Below are 19,093 nucleotides of genomic sequence, written 5' to 3'. Positions count from 1 at the left end.
AGCCCAGGGTGGGTGGGGAGGGCTTCTCAATAAAAACCAACAGTAAAACCAATCCTAAAAACACAAATTAATTCACAAATCAACAACAAATACAATGACACAATCAGCAGCAGAATTAAAGAACTACCACCAGCTTTCACTGTGTTCTTAAAGCTGCAAAAATGGGTATGTGTTTAACTGCTGCCTAAATACTAACAGCGTGGGAGAAAGCCCATCTCTACAGACAGGGAGATTCCTCTTTTCCGATGACTCTCTGGCAACACATGCACTCCACCATTGTGCTATGGCTGTTCATGGCAAAAGCTTGCTCAGTAAAGTAAAAGCAATTGAAGAGCGACCTCTTCTGAAAAAAATAAATATATATGTAAGTTTCCTATATTATAATTTAAAACAGGGCTGATTATTACCTGATTTTTGTCCAGCTCACAGTTCTTGTATTCTTGTTCTCCCTGTTCTTGGAATGTAACAATTACAAAGCCAACAAATATGTTCATCATGAAGAAAGCAATAATGATGATGTAGATGATGAAGAAAATAGAGATCTCCACTCTGTAATTGTAGATAGGACCAATGTTCTCCCCATTTGAGTCTATAGCTTTATAAAGAAGCCTGTAAAGTTTAAAATCGAAAAAAGTTGTTTTAAACTGCAAGTTCTAATTCTAGTTGCAATAAATTGCTGAGAACTATGAAGCGAAACTAGTGCATTCACATATTTGCACAAAAAAAGCAGTTTAAAGTAAACACATTAAAGTTCAAAAAGTGCATTTCATTTAAAGGATATCAATTATTAGTTTGAAAAATCATTAGGAAATTAACTGATTTTTCTAGGGAAAACACACAATAAAACATTTTTAAAAGTAGAACCCTGCATCTAGATAAAAAAAATTGAGTGGGCCCGCAAAGGTTTTATATAATATATGGCTTCAATTTTATTTCTTAAAATACAGATTAAAAAACCTTATTTCAAAACCAAATAAGCCTGTATACTTTACACATCTTATGCAAAAGAATCCTATAAATTTGATTAAAATTCAAAATATATCAAATGATGTAAAGATAGTATTTCCATGTACTTGTTTGATTTGATTTCTTTATTTTTTAAAATAGAATGTTTATGAAAATGCAGATTCACTATGTAAAAAAGCATAATCCTATGCATGTCTACTTAGAAGTAAGTCCCACTAAGGTTTATGAGGTTTAATCACATGTAAGTGGGTACAGGATTGCAGCCTATGGATGCAATCCTATGCATGTTTACACAGTAAAAGTCCTACAACTCCCAGCATTCCTCAGCCAGCAAAGCAACCTGGGAAATTCTGGGAGTTGTAGGACTTTTTTTTATATCTAAACATTCATAGGATTGTGCCTTCAGAGAAGTATATTAGACACTTCCTGCCAGGAAAAGTTTTCTGGGACATTTGTCACTTTCATTAACAGTGAAATTCGATTAACAGAAACAAAATGTGAAATATATATATGTGTGTGTGTGTGTGTGTGTGTGTGTGTGTGTGTGTGTGTGTGTGTGCATGCCTTGTAATCTGGCCTGGATACACAGGCCAAAATGAACTGGAATCCCTGTCCCACTGTTTTCTCCACCCTCAGACCACTTAGAGAGAACAGGGGCAATACAGAAACCAAAAAACAATGCTACATGGCGATGTTAAAATTGTTAAGATAATAGGATGGGGAAGTTCAGACAAACATCCGAGACTTTAAAAAACATGGTTTATGAAGCCTGGAAAGGACAGCAGGGCTGGGGACTTGTTCCCCATATTTCTTGTTGCGTGCCAACAGATCCTGACTTGTCTTAAGCCATGGTTCTCTATTAAGTCCAAACCAGGGAATCCAGGCTTAAAATCAATTAGCTATCTAGGACAATAAGCCACTATTACATCCTGGCTTATTTTCATAGTTTATTCACTGACATTAAGGAGTCCAGGAGAGAGAAAGTTCTACAAATGTCTAATGTACAGATCAGAAGTGGCTTCCATGAGCATCTGGAGGCATAAAAATGGAAATGGCTAGAATACGAATATTTTATGCCTGGAAGGCATAAAAAAGGAAATGGTTGGATTACTAAAATGGGGAGAAGACAAGATCAGAAAATGGCTGATTATTTGGGTGTAGAAGGTTAAGCATATGTGGCACATAATCAGAGACAGTATAATAATTTTCTGGGATTCATTACAGGGTAAAGTTTATTGACTGTAGTAAATTACCACTAAGAGCAGAATATATCGGTTTGTGGAAAGGGAAGTCCACTATAACAAATTGTGAGGATCAGTTCCACTGGCATTATAGAATGTGATGGTGTGTGGTGGCACCTTGGCAACTTTAGCCACTGGAAATGTGAAGGACCCGTAAACATTTACATCATATTTGCAATGGTGCCAGTACCAAATGTGAGATACTGTGGTGTCCCTTTTACTATTAACAATGTATTTTCATAACATCGCATGTCTATAAGATGTTACTTGTCCTCATTATCTTCGATAGAACTCAAGGTCCTCAGTGCTTCTAGAAGTACTGCCCACAGTCACACCCATGGTGCCAATCCTTCAGAAAAGCATAAGCAGTGGCTCACTCTCCAAAAATATCACCAGAACACCTTTACTTACGCAGGCCAGCCTTCAAAAGTCGAAACAGTAAAAAGAGCCATCATAGCAGTAAGCACGTTATCAAAGTTGAAATCACTGTTCTGCCATATTCTCTCTCTCACCATCGGGCTATCCACTTCTCCATCTTTATAAACAATAAATATTCCCCTACAGAAGAAAAAGCAAACAGTTACTGAGGCAATTGTGTAATATCTTGAGGAGAGTATTTCTTTCTTTTTTTTTAATGCACTAATTTATGAAGAAAATAGGAGAACGTTCTTACCGGCACTCCACAGGGTTTTGTTTTGCTTCATCTGTGCATCGATAGAATTTTCCCTATGCATAAAACAGAACATATAGGTAGAATTGAGGGCAGACAGCTATTTAATATTTCTATGTCTTCATTTTTCAAACAGCTCTGTAGGAGCTCAATGAGAGTCACAAGTAATGATTTACCAGGGCAGTTCCTTGTTCAGGTTTGGGGCATAACTATGTTCGGTTGGGGGGGGGGAGTTTTTTCTTCTACTTACCTTAAAGAGTTGGACACCAATACAGGCAAACATGAACTGGAGCAGAGTTGTAACAATCATGATATTACCAATAGTTCGAATAGCGACAAAGACACACTGAACAACATGCTGTGGGGAAGGAAAGAAAAGAGAAGGGCCAGTTATTTAAACATAATTTAATGAACAATTGTTTTAACTGCAGTTGATGATTTTTAAAAATGTACCAATCAGAGGTCTAATTGGGCATTCAGAATGTTGCCTCATTAACTTCATACTCAGAATTTGAAAGCAATAGAAAACAGTATGTCTCATATACTGCAGAAGGTTAATACTGCCATTGGTGAGGTTGGGCTCGCCATTAGGCAATCCTAAGCAGTGTCCAGAGGAGCAAAGTCCTACACATGCCTACTCAATAGCACAGTCCTAGACATATCGACTCAATAATACAGTCCTAGACATGTCTTAACAGCACAATCCTATGCATATCTACTCAAACATAAGTGCACTGAATTCAATGGGTCTTGTCCCCACAAAAAATAGGTTATAGGATTGGCGCATCAAACATTTGCTGCTATAGCAGATGGAAGGGAATTACTATTCCTAGCTGTTGCAGCATGAATGCTTTTGTTGCACTGAAAGAGCAGGTGCAAGGTAAAGTAGAAGGCCTGATAGTGCAAAAGGGAGAAAGTGGAGCAGGATTTCATTAAGTCCAGGACCAGGGGAGATGGGCCCACACAAGCCACACACCACTGGAGTCATGAAAAAACAGAGAGAGAAGGGAGAATCCAGAAATCTAGCGAGAAGCATAATGGCTGTCAGGCAATCCCATTAGGGGTTGGTGAAAAGAAGAAGGCAGCACCAAAAAGCAACAACAAGAAGACAAGTGAACCTCAAAATGAGGCTGAAAACGAGTTTTATTCCAGACAGGATAAATATTGGTACAAAAGCCCCTGCGACATATCAATGTGAACCTTCTTCAGGACAATTCATGTTTTTAATTCTTTCTTCTTTTCTTGTCTGTAAGCAGAATATAGAATTTGCAAAGAAAATTAAGATAAAAACCTTAAGTCCTTTTGCTCTGTTAATAGCTCTTAGGGGCCTTAAGACTCTTAAAACTCTCAGAATCTTCACAACTGAGATAGCACTTGATCTAGATAAAAAGTAAAAATAATAGTAAAGCATTAGTTGGTTATGACTTAATATTACTCATCTACTATGCTAAACTTAAGTAGCATTCATGCCCAACAATCCCATCAACTTTAAAATAATTTAATTTACTTCTAGGATTAAATCAATATTAGCGTATGAGTTATTTCCAGTCTTTTCTCTTTCACGCTTTTTCTTCTTCTATACTTTTACCCAACGGGGCTCTCAAGCTGAATAATTGCTTAGCAAGGGGGAAATGTTAATGCTTTTAAATAAAAACTGCTTTGAACAAGTTTTTTGCTGGAGCACGTCGTCTAAGGCCCTTTCTACATCGGCCTTTTTTTCCAGGGATCATCCCTGGATCATGCCTGTGTGTCCAAATGATGCACAGGGGATCTGGGAGCAGGGAGAGATGATCCCTCCATTTCCCTGCGATAACTGAGACTCAGTTTACCTGCGGTCCAGGGACAATCCTGAGGACCGTGGGTGGTGTGGGCACCCCATGAGGAGCAGGGGCAGCAGAGGGAAGGAGCCAGGACAGGGGTGGGGTGGGGAGTCCAGGGCCATCAGGGTTGGGGAGCGAGATCAGGGGTTTTTTTCCCTTCTTTTTTGCACGTACTTTTGTGCTGGAGTGCAAGTGTACTCCGGCTTCTGGGTTGTTGTTTTTTTAAAAAATGGCAGGCACAATGGGTGCAACATCCCTCCTCCCATCCGGGACATCACACTTCCATGTAGAAACACAGGGATGATCCCGGAAGGAAGGAAGTCCGGGATCGCTCCCTCTTTCCCTCTACACTATTAGGTGTAGAAAGAGCCTGAGTAAACTCATGTGTGCTTTATGCATGCTGCTGCAGAAAACATCTCCAAAGCATTTTTTTTTAAAAGAAACCATTTTTAAAAAATCCCTCGCTAAAGAATTCCCTTGAAACCTGGTGTGAACCATATCCACCTGTCTTGTTTTTTTTTTAAAGTTATAATTGATCATCTCTATTTTTGTCTCTCAAAGAGGTTCACAATAAAATACAGTTTAAAATATTAACTTCCAAACAAACAAAAAAACAAAGAATTATGAATTAAAATAAATACAACAATGGAAAAAAGAAAATCCAATGAAACTGAATAAACACAATTAAAATTACAGTGTTTATCGGACAGTGATGCCAGAACAATTTGTAATGTGAATAATGTGGATTTATTTTTCTGTTCCAGACAGGGCTGAGTATACTCCACATTTAAAAACTATGGTTCCAAAGTAATAAATTTCTGTTCCCACTGATCTTTGGACTTCTCATTCCCAAGGTTGGGGGAGGAGTAAGTGGAAGGCAGTCAGTCATAGAATGGTAGAGTTGCAAGGGGCCTGTCCAACCCCTTGCTCCATGCAGGAATCCACCTTAAAGCATGCCTTACAGATGGTTGTCCAGCTGCCTCTTGAATGCCTCTAGTGAGGGAGAGCCCATGACCTCCCTAGGTAATTGATTCCATTGTCATACTGCTCTAACAGTGAGAATTTTTTTTCCTGATGTCCAGCTGGAATCTGGCTTCCCGTAACCTGAACCATTGACTGAGACTGCTTGTGTGGAAGGGAAGAGGCACAGATTGGATTGATTCCAATCTGCGCCTCTTCCCTTCTGCAGTTGACTCTGTGAGTGAGCACAAGCAGCAGTCCATTTCTGAACTGTAACCTTCTAACTAACCCTCTGTATATTTCTTTCTTTCTCTCTTTCCATCCTTTCCTCCCTCCCTCCTTCTCCTATTTTGTTGAAATTAAAGACATAGAAAAGAAAAGATATTGAAGGCAGTCAGCAGATCAGGTTCAAAGTCTGCATTTTGTGAACCGCCCAGAGAGCTCCGGCTATTGGGCAGTATAGAAATGTAGTAAATAAATAAATAAATAAATAAATTCTCTATTACAACACTAAGCCATCTGGGTAGCTCAGAAGTTCTCAGGATGCTGAGTTCTTCACCCAGTACTTGCATAGGATGAAGGTAGAGATCACACAAAGGCTAGCCTGGTCCCATCCTCAAAGTGCTGAGGATGAAGCTATAGCTTTTTTGCCAGAATAGAAGATAGTAATTCTACTGGGGAGGCAGCTGCCGAGAATCAAGTATGGGAGAAATGAAAGATACAGCAACCTTGGTATGTCCTTGAATATTTGGGGGGTGGGGGGGAGTTACAGATCCATTGACAAAGGAAGGTGAAGAAAGAGGGGCTATGAGCCCATGTGCCAAGTAATTATAACTATGGCTAGTAACATTAATATAATGTAGTAGTAAATCACAATATAATCTCAATAGATAAAAGCCTGTTCCTAACAATCCTGTATATCCAAGAACTCAGGATGGGGCTATGCAGATATAGTGTCAGGGCTATGCAAACAGGGGTAGGATTGATTCTCAATGGCCAACGTCATTAGAGGAAGGGTATTGATTTAGCCTTTACCCGCATAAGGTCCTTGAGTATGCCCTTATATATTAGTGACCAGCTGCCAATCATTCTTGTGGGGAAAACTAAATCACTACCCTCGAAGACAACACTGAAGTATGAAGCAAAAACCTGTCTTAAGTCTACGAGACTGAATGGTATGGTATGTTACACTTCTCCAGAGGACCCTACACTATACAGGGCCTCCTTTTAGTAGTATTTTTTAGTTATCAAGCACTGCAGAAAGGTAGGTTTCATTGTCTCCTTTCCGCAAAGTATAGAGGAAGGGATGATAATTTGTTGATGCTGTATGGTAGGAAAACATGCTAAGTTGACAGGCTATGGCCATTTTCTGTCTATCTTCTGTTGAATGGGGAAATAAGTCAACACAGATGAATATAACGAAGAACTACCCCAAATATAAATATATGAATATAAGCATTGCCACCAAAAAGAAAAAGGAAGGGGGGAAAAAGACTTTCAGGTTCATGGCGGTACTTACTGAATGCCAAATGACACAAGAGAAACACCCACTACCAACAAGTCCAGCAAGTTGAAGTAATTTCGACAGAAAGACCCTTTATGAAGGAATGCTCCAAACACTGTCAGCTAAAAACAGAAGGGTCACAGTTTACTTTTTGTTTCCCCTCCATTTGTTTCATGTATAGGCTGCTTACAAGATGTTTGCAGTGAATGAATCTTGCTTGTTAGGGCAATCAGAATACAAAAATGACCCCCGATATTAAGATTAAAGAATTTGATTGATGCAACACTAATTCACATTAATGTCTTCAGATACTGGTAAATCAGTAAATACAAATAAATAAAATACAGTGGGTTTAAAAACACACACAGAAGAAATGAAAGTCACTATTCTCAAACACAATTATGATTCAGTATCAGATTTCTTAGTTGTATAATACAAAAAGCCCAGACTCTGGCTTTTGCCATGTGATCTAGGGCACAATCCATTTGAAATGGCCGTTGAACAATGCAGCATCCTCTGGAAGAGCTGTTATCCCAAACATTCTCAGTATATCCATTATTAACTATTCCCCCCTAATTGTATGCTAAATAGTCCCTCACTTTTCCAGAGAAATATACCAACAGCAGCATTCAGATCAAGAGATGCAACCTTACTCAAAACCATGAGCATGTTCAAAAACTCCACATTCGTATAAATAAAAATATATCATGGTCAGAGAAAGCGGACAGTCCCCCACACTCAGACTGTTTCTGACTTAACTGAAGCCCTCTGTTTATCTGAATCCATCCTTTACATTTTCAGAGCATGACTACTGAAACACTGCCTATAAATAACAGCAGGTGAAAACAAAAATCCCATATTAAACCGAGCATATCTTGTAAACAGCCCAAACTAGTGTTGTTATATAGTGTTAATCAAAATGCACTGTAAAAAGAACACACCATAAATCAGGAAATAGATTTGTTGTTATACTTAATCCTCAGTTGGAAATGCAAAGTTTATGTACTGATTTCTTATAATACCAGAAAATCCAAAGTTACACTCAGGGCTAGTCAATAAAAAGTGACTTGATGTGGCTGTATGAGATGTTCCCAATCTTGAAGGCAGCAAAAAGTGTGTTCACATGTTTTCTACGTCTCTGTTTATTTTCCAATGCTTCGTTGGTTCAACTTCAAGCATCAATAGTATCTCAAGAGTTACACTACTGGAAAGCCAGGCTAAACTATTTATCAGAATTCTGAGTACCCCGGCGGATGTTTCTTGTAATCAGTACACAGACTATACATTAAATACCAGTTCTGAACTCATGCATGGGCAATACATTTAAGCAAGCATGTTTATGCCTCTTCATGTATTTAAATGTATACCCAAGATAAAGTATATGTTTTAAAAAGGGCAAAGAATCTTGCAAGTCCTTTTGCAAGAAAATAGCGGTCTACTATTTTAGCTCTATGGATATATAGTTCAGAAAAAGAAATGGAAAATTACATGCTCCTCCTTTAAAAGATTTAAGATCTTTCTTTTTGAAATGTCAGAAAAGGGAGGAGGAAAGTTCATGCGTAGTGAAATATTTTTCTTTCTTCGGACAAACCGGAAGTAGAAAAAAGGAATAAATGAGCTGTCAGACTCGTGTGATGATAAAAAAGTACTTTCTACATGCACCCAAAGGTCAAAAATAACGAATAAAAACATGGGAAATAAGTATCCTTTGGTTTCAAAAAGGTTTAGATTTGATTGTTGAGTGAAAAGGCTGAGAACACTTCAAGTGCCTTTTCTTGGCAGGTGACACACAGAAAAAATCCTTTTAAGCAAACTTCTTTATAAACCTGTTACCTTCAAAATGATCTCAAATGTAAACATACTAGTGAAGACATAATCTGCATACCCTAGGATCTGGAAGGTAAACAAAAAGTTACAAACATTATTGCTAACGCTGTGTTTGAGTTAACAAGGATCAATTAACAGTTAATTACCTTTAACAGGATTTCAACAGTAAAGATGGCTGTGAAAGCATAGTCAAAGTAACCAAGTATCTGCAAGGCATAATATGTGCCACAGTAAGACATTTATCTACAAATGCTGTATCAGAATTTACAACTTTGTTCACATACACAGAAATGCGTACTATAAGAACATCAGTGTGCATTGAGAAAAAGCAAGTTAGTCTGTATAGAAATCATTGTTTCACTGAAAATTCCTTCACAAGTACTCTAGTTCATAAATTTGTATTATCCTTCTTCTAAAGCTATCATTCAATTCTTCACCTTCCCCACCACCACCACCACCACAAAATGCTGATGGGACCCAAGGTTTTAAATCAATTTTCTTCTCTCTAGCATTCCTTATAGTTTATTTATGATATTGTCATGTTCTGATAAAAAAAGTAAATACACAGCATTGTTGACTATTTAAAAGAATAGGTGCAGGTAGCATTCATAATTTTATATAATCACATGAATGAAACAGTCTCTGCATTGTTCTGTTTTTGTTCTTATCTTTTATATAATATTGATCTTCTATATTCCTTACAACAATATCTTGCTATGCCATCCTGGCCCCAAGGGCAGATCCTTCAAAGATTCTCTCAACAACACACTGAATCCCTCTTACACAGATCACAGAGTAACCTTTTAAAGACATCCCTGCACGTTCAATGTGCGTGAGGAGAGGTGGTACCCATTTATGCGAGATAAAAGCCTTTCAATCAAGCTACATTAAGCCATCCTGTTGCATGTTTAAAACTCTCTTCAAAACAACAGTTCCTCAGAGTTGCAAGTGTGAATGATAGACATTCAAGCAATTTCGTGTATCTGGAATAACAAGAGCTGACAGCATTTGAGATATACAATGTAGGGCATTCCTATTATGGGTATAAGCTACTCAGTCACACCCTAATATCTATATACCAAGTACAGTTATAAAATCAAGATGACTCATTTCAACTACTAGAAGCTATTTTGGAAAAACATGTTTGCTTGACACTAACATTCTACCGTAAATATTCTCAGTCCAGAGGAGGCATATCAACTTTGAGGGTGCCACTCAGCTCTTTGCATCTAAATCCCCTTCCTCCACTCCATAAAGGGAGCAGAAATGGATTTAGACTTCCACCCAAAACAGGCGATCAACACTATCAAAAGAGAAAGTGCTAACCATCTGTTCAGCACTGCATGTGCAATTCCTAACTTTGACTCAGGAACTATCTGTGTGGTATGCTTCTGCACATGCAGTCCCTTATTAAGCATGACATGGCCATATGGAAGCATTCTTCCAGGCATGTGTAATTGAGGTGACTAGCAGTTCAGGCATAGGCATGGAATAAAGAATAGCAGCATGTGTAGTATATGCACATATTTTGAACCGCCCAGAGAGCTCCGGCTATTGGGCGGTATAGAAATGTAATAAATAAATAAATAAATAAATTTAAAATGTGTAGGTTTTTCTCATTTGTTTGTATGTTTAAAGTGAAGGTGAATCTGTACACACAGTGAAATTTCTAAGGAAACAGCAGAATTACTGGAAAGTCAGTTAAATCAGTTAAATGTTTTTTACAGAAAATACAAGAAAGCAACTTTATAATGTGTAAGCTGCTTGCCTCCATATCTAAGTGATGACACACACAAAATTGGAATAGTAATTGGAGTGAAACATAGAGCTACATGAGTAGTTCTAAAATAAATGGAATCTGGATCACACCTAATTAGAAATTACCCTTTTGTAAAATTTAAATACAACCATAAATGGGGAACAGTGCCCATTAGAAATACAACAGAAAATCTATAATTTAAAACATTATTTACAGTAGTGTTTACACATGACAGGAATCCATTATGCCATATTTTGAAAAGGAAAAAAATCTGTTTGTATGAACACTTTCATGCTAGGGTTCTTATTGCAAGCCACTATTTTCCTCAGCTTTTTCTTTACCGGCCACCTCATTTTCTTATGTTATGGCAACCATATTGGGAGAGCAATTCAAAAAGATTCCAAATTAAAAGTCAACTCCTTCTTCACTCCAGGGAATGTGCAGAGTAAAGTAAAAGTAAAAGTATTGTTAGGTAGTAGGCGCAGATGCTCCTTTCTGCTGAGGTATTTGTCAGTCAACACACTACGATTCAGGTCTGATTTATTTAAATGCTACTTTCCCACATGTAGGGGAGCTTTTAGCTCAAGGGAAATGGCTTTTGGGGCATGTCTACACCAGGGGAGGGAAGGGGGAGGATCATGAGATCCTCCCCCTAGGTTTACGTGCAGCGCGCAATGTCCAGGCAGGAAGCAGGATGTCACGCCTGCATTTTTTTTTTTTTAAAAAAAAAAAGACAAGCCTCATCTGTCTTGGCATTAAATAAACCCATCAAAAGGAAGATCTTCAATCTTCAAGTGTGCTTAATGGGACAAACCCATGGACTTAAGCCATGCATATCTCCTCAGAGCTATGGAACCCACCATCGCCTTTGTATCACAGTCAGTCACATGTCTCTGAGTTAATCTTTTGGTGAGAGAGACACAGTGGTGAGGGAGCCACTACAATTTATTGAATTGTGCCTCACCTGATTTGTGAAGGCTTGACAGAAGGTAATCTTCCCCCCAAACAGAAAAGACAGAGTATCTATCTGCTGGAGGGCACATTTAGGGAAATGGGATCGGAGGGCCATATGCCCTTAGGCGATCGTGAATGAAATAAAAATAAACACGATACTGTTGAAAAACAAGAAGGAACTATCCATTGATTCAGAGACTGAAGCCATCAGAAACCATTCCCAGAGAGATACATGGACCCAAGTGTGTTGATTATAGTTCATCTGCATGAGGAACTGCTCATAATAAGGACTGAAATCTATTTTATGAGAGTTTCTCAAGCAGAAAAGGGAGTGATCATAATCAATGGAGATAGAGAGCTTCCCTCAAAAGTTCAGCACTTCTTGAAAGATGGTTGCTATACCATATGCCTGTTGCCACCGAGAAAGAAATGTTACTCCTTGAACAAACAGGAAATAGGGATGAGTGATCCCAAATAAGGCAGAAGAAAGGAAAGAGAAGTCAGCCCTTTCATAAATAAAATGAAAGGGCTGGCTAAAGCTGCAGAAACTAGTTGCTTCAGAAGGATTCTTTGTAGTTTCTGAAGAGAACTAAATGGGAAGGTGATCACCCTGCCTCTTAGGATACAAGTGGACAAACTTGGCCACTCTCCATGTGGTCCGCCAGAGCCCCACCCATTTTACTCTGCAGCCCAGCTGACCATCCATCAACCTCCGCTACCCAGTGATCCTGACCCAGCTCTCTGTTGCTGATAGCAGTGGGGAAACAGTAATCTGGATCAAGATCACTTGGGGGAGAAGTTTAAATTGTAATCCTGTCCTCTGATTACATCCTAGATGTGAGTTATTTATTTATTTGTGTAATTTGTATAACGCTGAGTATTGTAAAATCTCTCAGTTGGGGGCTGAGTTGGTGGGGCTAAGTGTGTGTGTGTGTATGCGTGCGCGCACATCCCTGGAAAACCCGTCGTATCAGCATATGGCATTCGTGTTATGAAAGAAATTGCTTGTGCTAGCGCTACTTCAATTACCTAAGTACAATGGCCCTGTTGGCTACTGCCCGCTATGTTTATGTGCTAGTCCTTCACCATATGAATAGTTTATTCCTACTCTGAAGGGCATTTCAAGAATATCTAATATACAAATTCATTTTCAGAGTCTATTTTTTCTTACGTTATTTCGAAAAGAATGGCTGCGGATCGGGTCTTCAGCTGCAAGGGAAGCACTGCTAAGCATGATGAAGACGAGAATGAGGTTGGTAAAAATGTGGTGGTTGATCAGCCTGTGACATCCCACTCGGATCCTGAAGAACAGAATGAGAAAATAGAATACCACCATTACAACTGCCAAGTTAACTGCTCTGAAAGCATAAGCTAAGCAACCTAATTTGAACATCTTTTTCAGTTTTAAAAACTGCTCATCTGGAAAGTAGTTAAGTTGTCTTGTTAACTATGTTGATAAGTAAAGAAAACGTAAACCAATACATATAATATAGGACAATGGTATATGAATACTGCCACGACACAGGCTCTGAACACCAAACCAGGCCGCGGCTACTCCCTGCTCAAGCCAAGCACCACCGCTTGATACGCCTGAGGCGAGGGATAAAAACCACCTTCCTCCAAACTATGTGGAGAAAGGGGTTTAAATGGAGAAGGATTTCAATATATAAAATAAAACACTGTGAGTTATATGTGCTGAGGGGAATTATTGACAGAGTGGGTGTTAAATGTGTAAACTTCAGATGATAAATGCCAAACAGACACGTGGGATTTTTGTGGTAGTTAAAAACAAAATAATTAAAATTTATTTTTAAAAGTTCACAAGCTTTGTTTCAAATAAAACATTAAAAAACCTTTTTGAAACCTTTCATCCAATCCTTTCAATCATTCACATACGCACTTTCCTTTTTCTCACACAATCAATCTTGAACTTTCTTTATTAACAGTATTGATTAATATACATCAGCTACATGCACACCACACTCCAAAGACACCACTCTCTACACTGTCTCTCAAATTTCCCAGAACTTAAGTACTCTAAACACAGAGAGCACTAAAGACTCTAAGAGTACCTAACAAGTCCCTCTCAATCCCCTCAGTCATTCCCTTATATATCACTCCTCCCCCTCCCAAGACATTCTAACTCCGCCCACTCAGGCCAACATTCTAAACTCACCACAGACTTACAAACTTCAGACATACATTTGGGAACTGACTTGTGGGGTGTAACGCCACAAATACCTTATGGAAAGCAGCCAAATATTATAACTTAGATAATACTACACAACTATTGGCTATACCCTCTATTGGCTATAGCCTTTATTAACATGTTCTTGAGGCATTACAGCATCTGAATCAGCAGGCCACAAACACAAATGCTTTACCAACCTACTACGAGGTCAGAAAAGAAAAATGTGTTAAAAGAAGCAACTTCATCTATAAATTTTGGGCAATTCTGCTGAAGCCATAGTCAGCAGGAGCTTTAAGAAAGCCTCAGTAAATCATTGCTAGGAACATAGGCAGCTGTCTTAAACTGAGTAAGACCATTGGTCCATCTAGCCCAATACTGTTGGGCTAGATAGCCCAATACCTCTCCAGGGTATCACCCTACCTTTCCTCACCCTACCTGGAAAAAATGGGGATCAAACCGGCGACCTCCTATATGCAAAGTAGGTTCTCTATCACACTAAGCTATGGCTCCTCCCAAATTACTATTTGATTCAGTTGAAGGGATATGCATTAAAAAGCTATTTACGGGTTTGTATTGCTGAAAATAAAGAAGGAACTTCCTTCAGGGATTGGTGTCATCTTCTCCTTCATATTAAGTTCAGATATCCTTCGGGGTCGAGGACCAGCAGGCACTTCTGGCTCTTCTTCCTCCTCCTCTTCCTCTTCACCTACTTTAAATTGAAACTTTATTTATTATAAAATAAAATAAATATTTTGCAACACTATGAAAAGCTGGGTCTTGAAATAGATTATATAGCTAATGAAAAAGACATTAAAAACAAATGCTAGGGACCCTTTCTGAAGTCCTCATAAGAATAATTTGTTAACCAAAGTTCACAGTGATTACATGGATAGACATGGAATCAACTCTGATGTCTTATCTACAGCTTCTGGCCAAGAACAGGTTTCCTAGGCTGCCTGCTCCCTCCATGTTCTGTGCATAATTGGTCACCTTTCATCTATTCATCTGTGAGCCTCCCACTGTCTTGTGGACCAATTCATCCCCTGTAAACATAACCACAGGGCAGTTGTCTGTTAACAGCAACAGCATTCTTTTAACAGTCAGGGTGTAAATATCAAGGGACACTGGTATTTACCAGGTAACACTAGCAAATCCATCTGCTTATGCTATTGCAACTACAGCCCTTGCCTTACATCTGTCTCCTTTATTTAAAGGCACAGATCACTGAAAATATTCCACAAATGTACCATAAAGCTGTGCCACACATTTTAGCTGCTGCAGGAGACTGCTGCAGGTTTCTTTTCTGTGACAATATCCTGTAGGCAAATAACAGAGAGGAGAAATAGCCTTGCCCTGAGGTTGAAAGTCTTACTGGGGTGGGTGGGGGCAGAAGCCATAGTGCTGTTCCCTGCATCTTATAACCTAGCTAGAGAGATATTCTGATATGGGAGATATAGAGCAGGACTGAAAGGTTGCGTGAGAAGAGGGCCACTTGTGCCAGAATATTTTCTGCCCCTCCCCCACAGCATCCCCCTAAAAAGGTTCTCTGGGGAGTCAGAGGTTGGTCTTGAAAAGAATGGCCCATAGGACAGAGAGTTGTAGTTTGGGGGGGGGATTTCCCAAAATCAGATGGAGGCACCTTTCAAAAATCATTGTGTGGAAAAGTGCACAACCTCTAGAGAATTGTTTTTAATCTAAAAAAAAAAAGCCATTTCATTTACATTATTTATTACATTTTTATACCACCCAATAGCCGAAGCTCTCTGGGCGGTTCACAAAAATTAAAACCATGAAAAGCATAATAAAACAAACAACAGTCTAAAAACACAAATACAAAATACAATATAAAAAGCACAACCAGGATAAAACCACACAGCAGACATTGATATAGATTAAAATATGGTATTAAAACTGCAAAGTTTAAATTTAAGTTAAATTAGGTGTTAAAATACTGAGAAAATAAAAAGGTCTTCAGCTGGCGACAGAAGGAATATAGTGTAGGTGCCAGGCGGACCTCTCTGGGGAGCTCATTCCACAGCCAGGGTTCCACAGCAGAGAAAACCCTCCTCCTAGTAGCCACCTGCCTCACTTCTTTTGACAGGGGCTCACGGAGAAGGACTCCTGTGAATGATCTTGAGGTCCAGGCAGGTACATATGGGAGGAGGCATTCCTTCAAATAACCTGCCCCCAAGCCATTTAGGGCTTTGAATGTTAGTACCAGCACTTTGAATTGGCCCTGGACCTGGACTGGCAGCCAATGAAGTTGTAAAAGGACTGGCGTAATGTGGTCTCACCGGCCAGTCCCTGTTAGTAAACGGGCTGCCCTGTTTTGTACCAGCTGAAGTTTCCGGACTTATTGTAATTGCATCTCCCAATATGTTTTATGAAAGCTGAAATCGTAAAGAAATCTACATTGTTCCTTTTTATTTATATTAATATAAGCTGTGGTACATTTGACCAAATATTTTTCAGTGTACATAAGGGAACTATTACCTGGAACATCACAAGGCGGATAGGGATCTTTGTCTTCTTCATCTCCTTCTCCATATTCATTAATTGTAACCTAATAGAAAAGAGAACACATCAGAAGGAAAGTAATTTGGCAATGAAGAGCGGTACGTAAATACTTTAAATAAAAACAACAATAAAAGTAAACTCGATGCACATGTTAAACCAAGCCTCCCTCCCACATCCAGCTCCTATTTCTAAGCTTGACAATGCTCAACAGTAACTACTATTTTTAGTTCAAGAATTCTGGTTGAATAAATCTAAGGGATCAACATTGTGCTTAGATCTGGAATATCTCTTAGTGCCTATATACTAGGAGACACTTCAGATCTAAGCACAATGTTGACCTCTTAGATTTATTCAACCAGAATTCTACAGAGCTTCAGATAGGTCAGGGGATATCATTCTGGTATGTTTAACCATTAACTCAAATTGATGACATGTCTAATTAAAATTTTATTATATTTTTTTTAGAAAAGAAACCTTTGGTCCCATCTGTTATCTTAATGGTACTGTGCAACGTCCTATGAAAATCGAGCAGATCATAAACACACAGTCAAGAATGTGAATCTAATCCGCACGTAAACTTTCACAGGGGACAGGGGATGCAGGTATCCAACAAGGAACTGCCCTTGCTTGGGAGGTCCAGAAGCTTGATACAAAGAAGCCAGAAACATCTGGCATATAAGGAGATCTATCCTATCTAAATGGCAACCCTCAGGAGGTACAAACCACAGGCAAAGATGGAGAGTAGTCAGTGCAGACTATTACATGGGGTAGTAGGCAGGTGTCTGTGCAAACGGAATTGAGAATAAAACGGCCAGTATCATACTGCCTTTATACAAATCTATGGTGCGACCACACTTAGAATACTGTCTACAGTTCTGTTCACCACACCTAAAAAAGGATATTACAGAGCTGGAAAAAGGGCAGAAAAGGTGAACCAAAGTAATTAAGGGGCTGGAGCATCTCCCCTATGAGGGAAAGTTACATCAACTGGGGTTGTTTAGCATGGAGAAGAGGAGGCTGAGGGGAGACATGATAGAGGTGTACAAAATTATGCATGGTATGGAGAATGTAGCTAGGGAGTCATTTTTCTCCCTCTCTCAAAATACTTGAACCTGGGGTCATCCCAGGAAGCTGATTGGTGGGAGATTCAGAACAAATAAAAGGCAGCACTTCTTCACACAGCACATACTATAGTTAAATTATGGAACTCACTACCACAAGATGTAGTGATGGCCACCATTTTGGATGGCTTTAAAAGGGGGTTGGATACATTCCTGGAGGCAAAGGCTATCAATGGCTACTAGCCCTGATGGTTGTGTGCTGTCTCTAATATTCGAGGCAGTAAGCCTGTGTGCACCAGCTGCTGGGGAAGATGGGTGGGAGGGTGGTGTTGCACCATGTTCTGCTTGCTCATCCCTGGCCAATGGCTTGTTGGCCACTGTGTGAACAGAGTGCTGGACTAGATGGACCCTTGGTCTGATCCAGCAGGACACGTCTTATGTTCTTATGAAGAACATCTAGTATGCAAATAAGGTACCTTTGCATCCTTCATCTTCTTTTGTTCCCCGTCTGGTTTGTCCCCTTTTTTATTATCCAAACTCTCTTTTCTACAAAGACAAAAACAAAATGGTGGTGGCGGGGAGAATAAAGCAACTTTTATGGCCAATTAGTGATTAAAAGTGAAGATACAACAACAGCAAGATAGACTTACAGTACTATAGACAGTATGATATGCCAGTTACATGGGAGCACGCTAAATTTCTTTAACTTTGCATTATTTCAAACGATACTGCAGAGTTTAGGACAGCTTCACCTTTAATAATTTCCTAGGTGTGTGCACATGGGTGTAGTAAAAATCAACTGCATCACACCCCAATGTAAACATCATGAGATGTAAAGATGTGCTTATGGTATTGTATGTACATATGGCAATTACCATGCTGTCAATTATGACTTACCAAAGCAGATACAGGGTGGAAAACAGTCACACACATTATTTACACACATGAAGGAGTACATTTTTCCTGTAACATCCATGCAGGAAAAATATAATGGATTAAGCTGCCCTAAACTGAAATAACACATCAGACTGAGCCTGTCCCTAATCATGTACAAAGTAGGGTATACATTTGACCCAATTTTAAGAACAAAAGTGGTGCTCAGGTGGGAGGAAGTGATAAACCTTTCCCAACACCACCTGTTGTTTACCATCTCACAATCTCTCCTCCAATACCTCTGTCTCGGCTTACCTGCGGGCAGGTAAGCAGTGGGCAGGTTCTGAATTCCTCACCCCTCACTCATTTTCTTCTTAAACTTGGACCCCAACCTCTTGTATTGTACATGACCGGGGCAAAATTTTAACACACTGTTCGGCTATTGTCAGCCTTGGTCTTTAAAATGAAAATATGACCTCATGTTTAATTCAAACTAAACCTTGATGATGCATTCATACATGACAAATTATCACAAGCTAATCACTTGAACATTGTATGGCAACAGTTTTCAGTACTAAAAGTATATCTTCACCCAGATTTACAACTTACTTATAATGCTAAATGTACTGTTTTAATAGTGACTGGACCTCCTCAGTTCACACAAACTTTCCACATTGCTTCTAGTGTTCCTGATTATTTAAGGTTCTTTTCAAACAAGCCATAAGAAAAAATCAAGAAAGCTGCAAAGAT

The 19,093-nt window shown here is 39.1% G+C and overlaps 1 protein-coding gene across 1 annotated transcript in view; it reads right to left on the bottom strand.

Annotated features, from left to right (window-relative positions):
- CACNA1D (calcium voltage-gated channel subunit alpha1 D) overlaps window positions 1-19,093 on the bottom strand; it is a 256,993-nt gene that overhangs the window by 93,352 nt on the left and 144,548 nt on the right. Inside the window, exons 18-28 of the mRNA XM_063121273.1 lie at window positions 17,947-18,016; window positions 16,386-16,455; window positions 14,457-14,601; window positions 12,873-13,002; window positions 9,135-9,194; window positions 7,177-7,283; window positions 4,169-4,256; window positions 3,128-3,235; window positions 2,881-2,933; window positions 2,619-2,765; window positions 408-609 (exon numbers count right to left, since the gene is read on the bottom strand). Coding sequence (XP_062977343.1) covers window positions 408-609; window positions 2,619-2,765; window positions 2,881-2,933; window positions 3,128-3,235; window positions 4,169-4,256; window positions 7,177-7,283; window positions 9,135-9,194; window positions 12,873-13,002; window positions 14,457-14,601; window positions 16,386-16,455; window positions 17,947-18,016 — 1,180 coding nt within the window. The remainder of the gene's footprint in view (window positions 1-407; window positions 610-2,618; window positions 2,766-2,880; window positions 2,934-3,127; window positions 3,236-4,168; window positions 4,257-7,176; window positions 7,284-9,134; window positions 9,195-12,872; window positions 13,003-14,456; window positions 14,602-16,385; window positions 16,456-17,946; window positions 18,017-19,093) is intronic.

Source organism: Elgaria multicarinata, chromosome 3 (assembly GCF_023053635.1).
Source record: "Elgaria multicarinata webbii isolate HBS135686 ecotype San Diego chromosome 3, rElgMul1.1.pri, whole genome shotgun sequence".
Classification (NCBI taxonomy): Eukaryota; Metazoa; Chordata; class Lepidosauria; order Squamata; family Anguidae; genus Elgaria; species Elgaria multicarinata.
The sequence above is the reverse complement of the archived record's forward strand: the minus strand, read 5'-3'. Positions and strand labels throughout refer to the sequence as shown.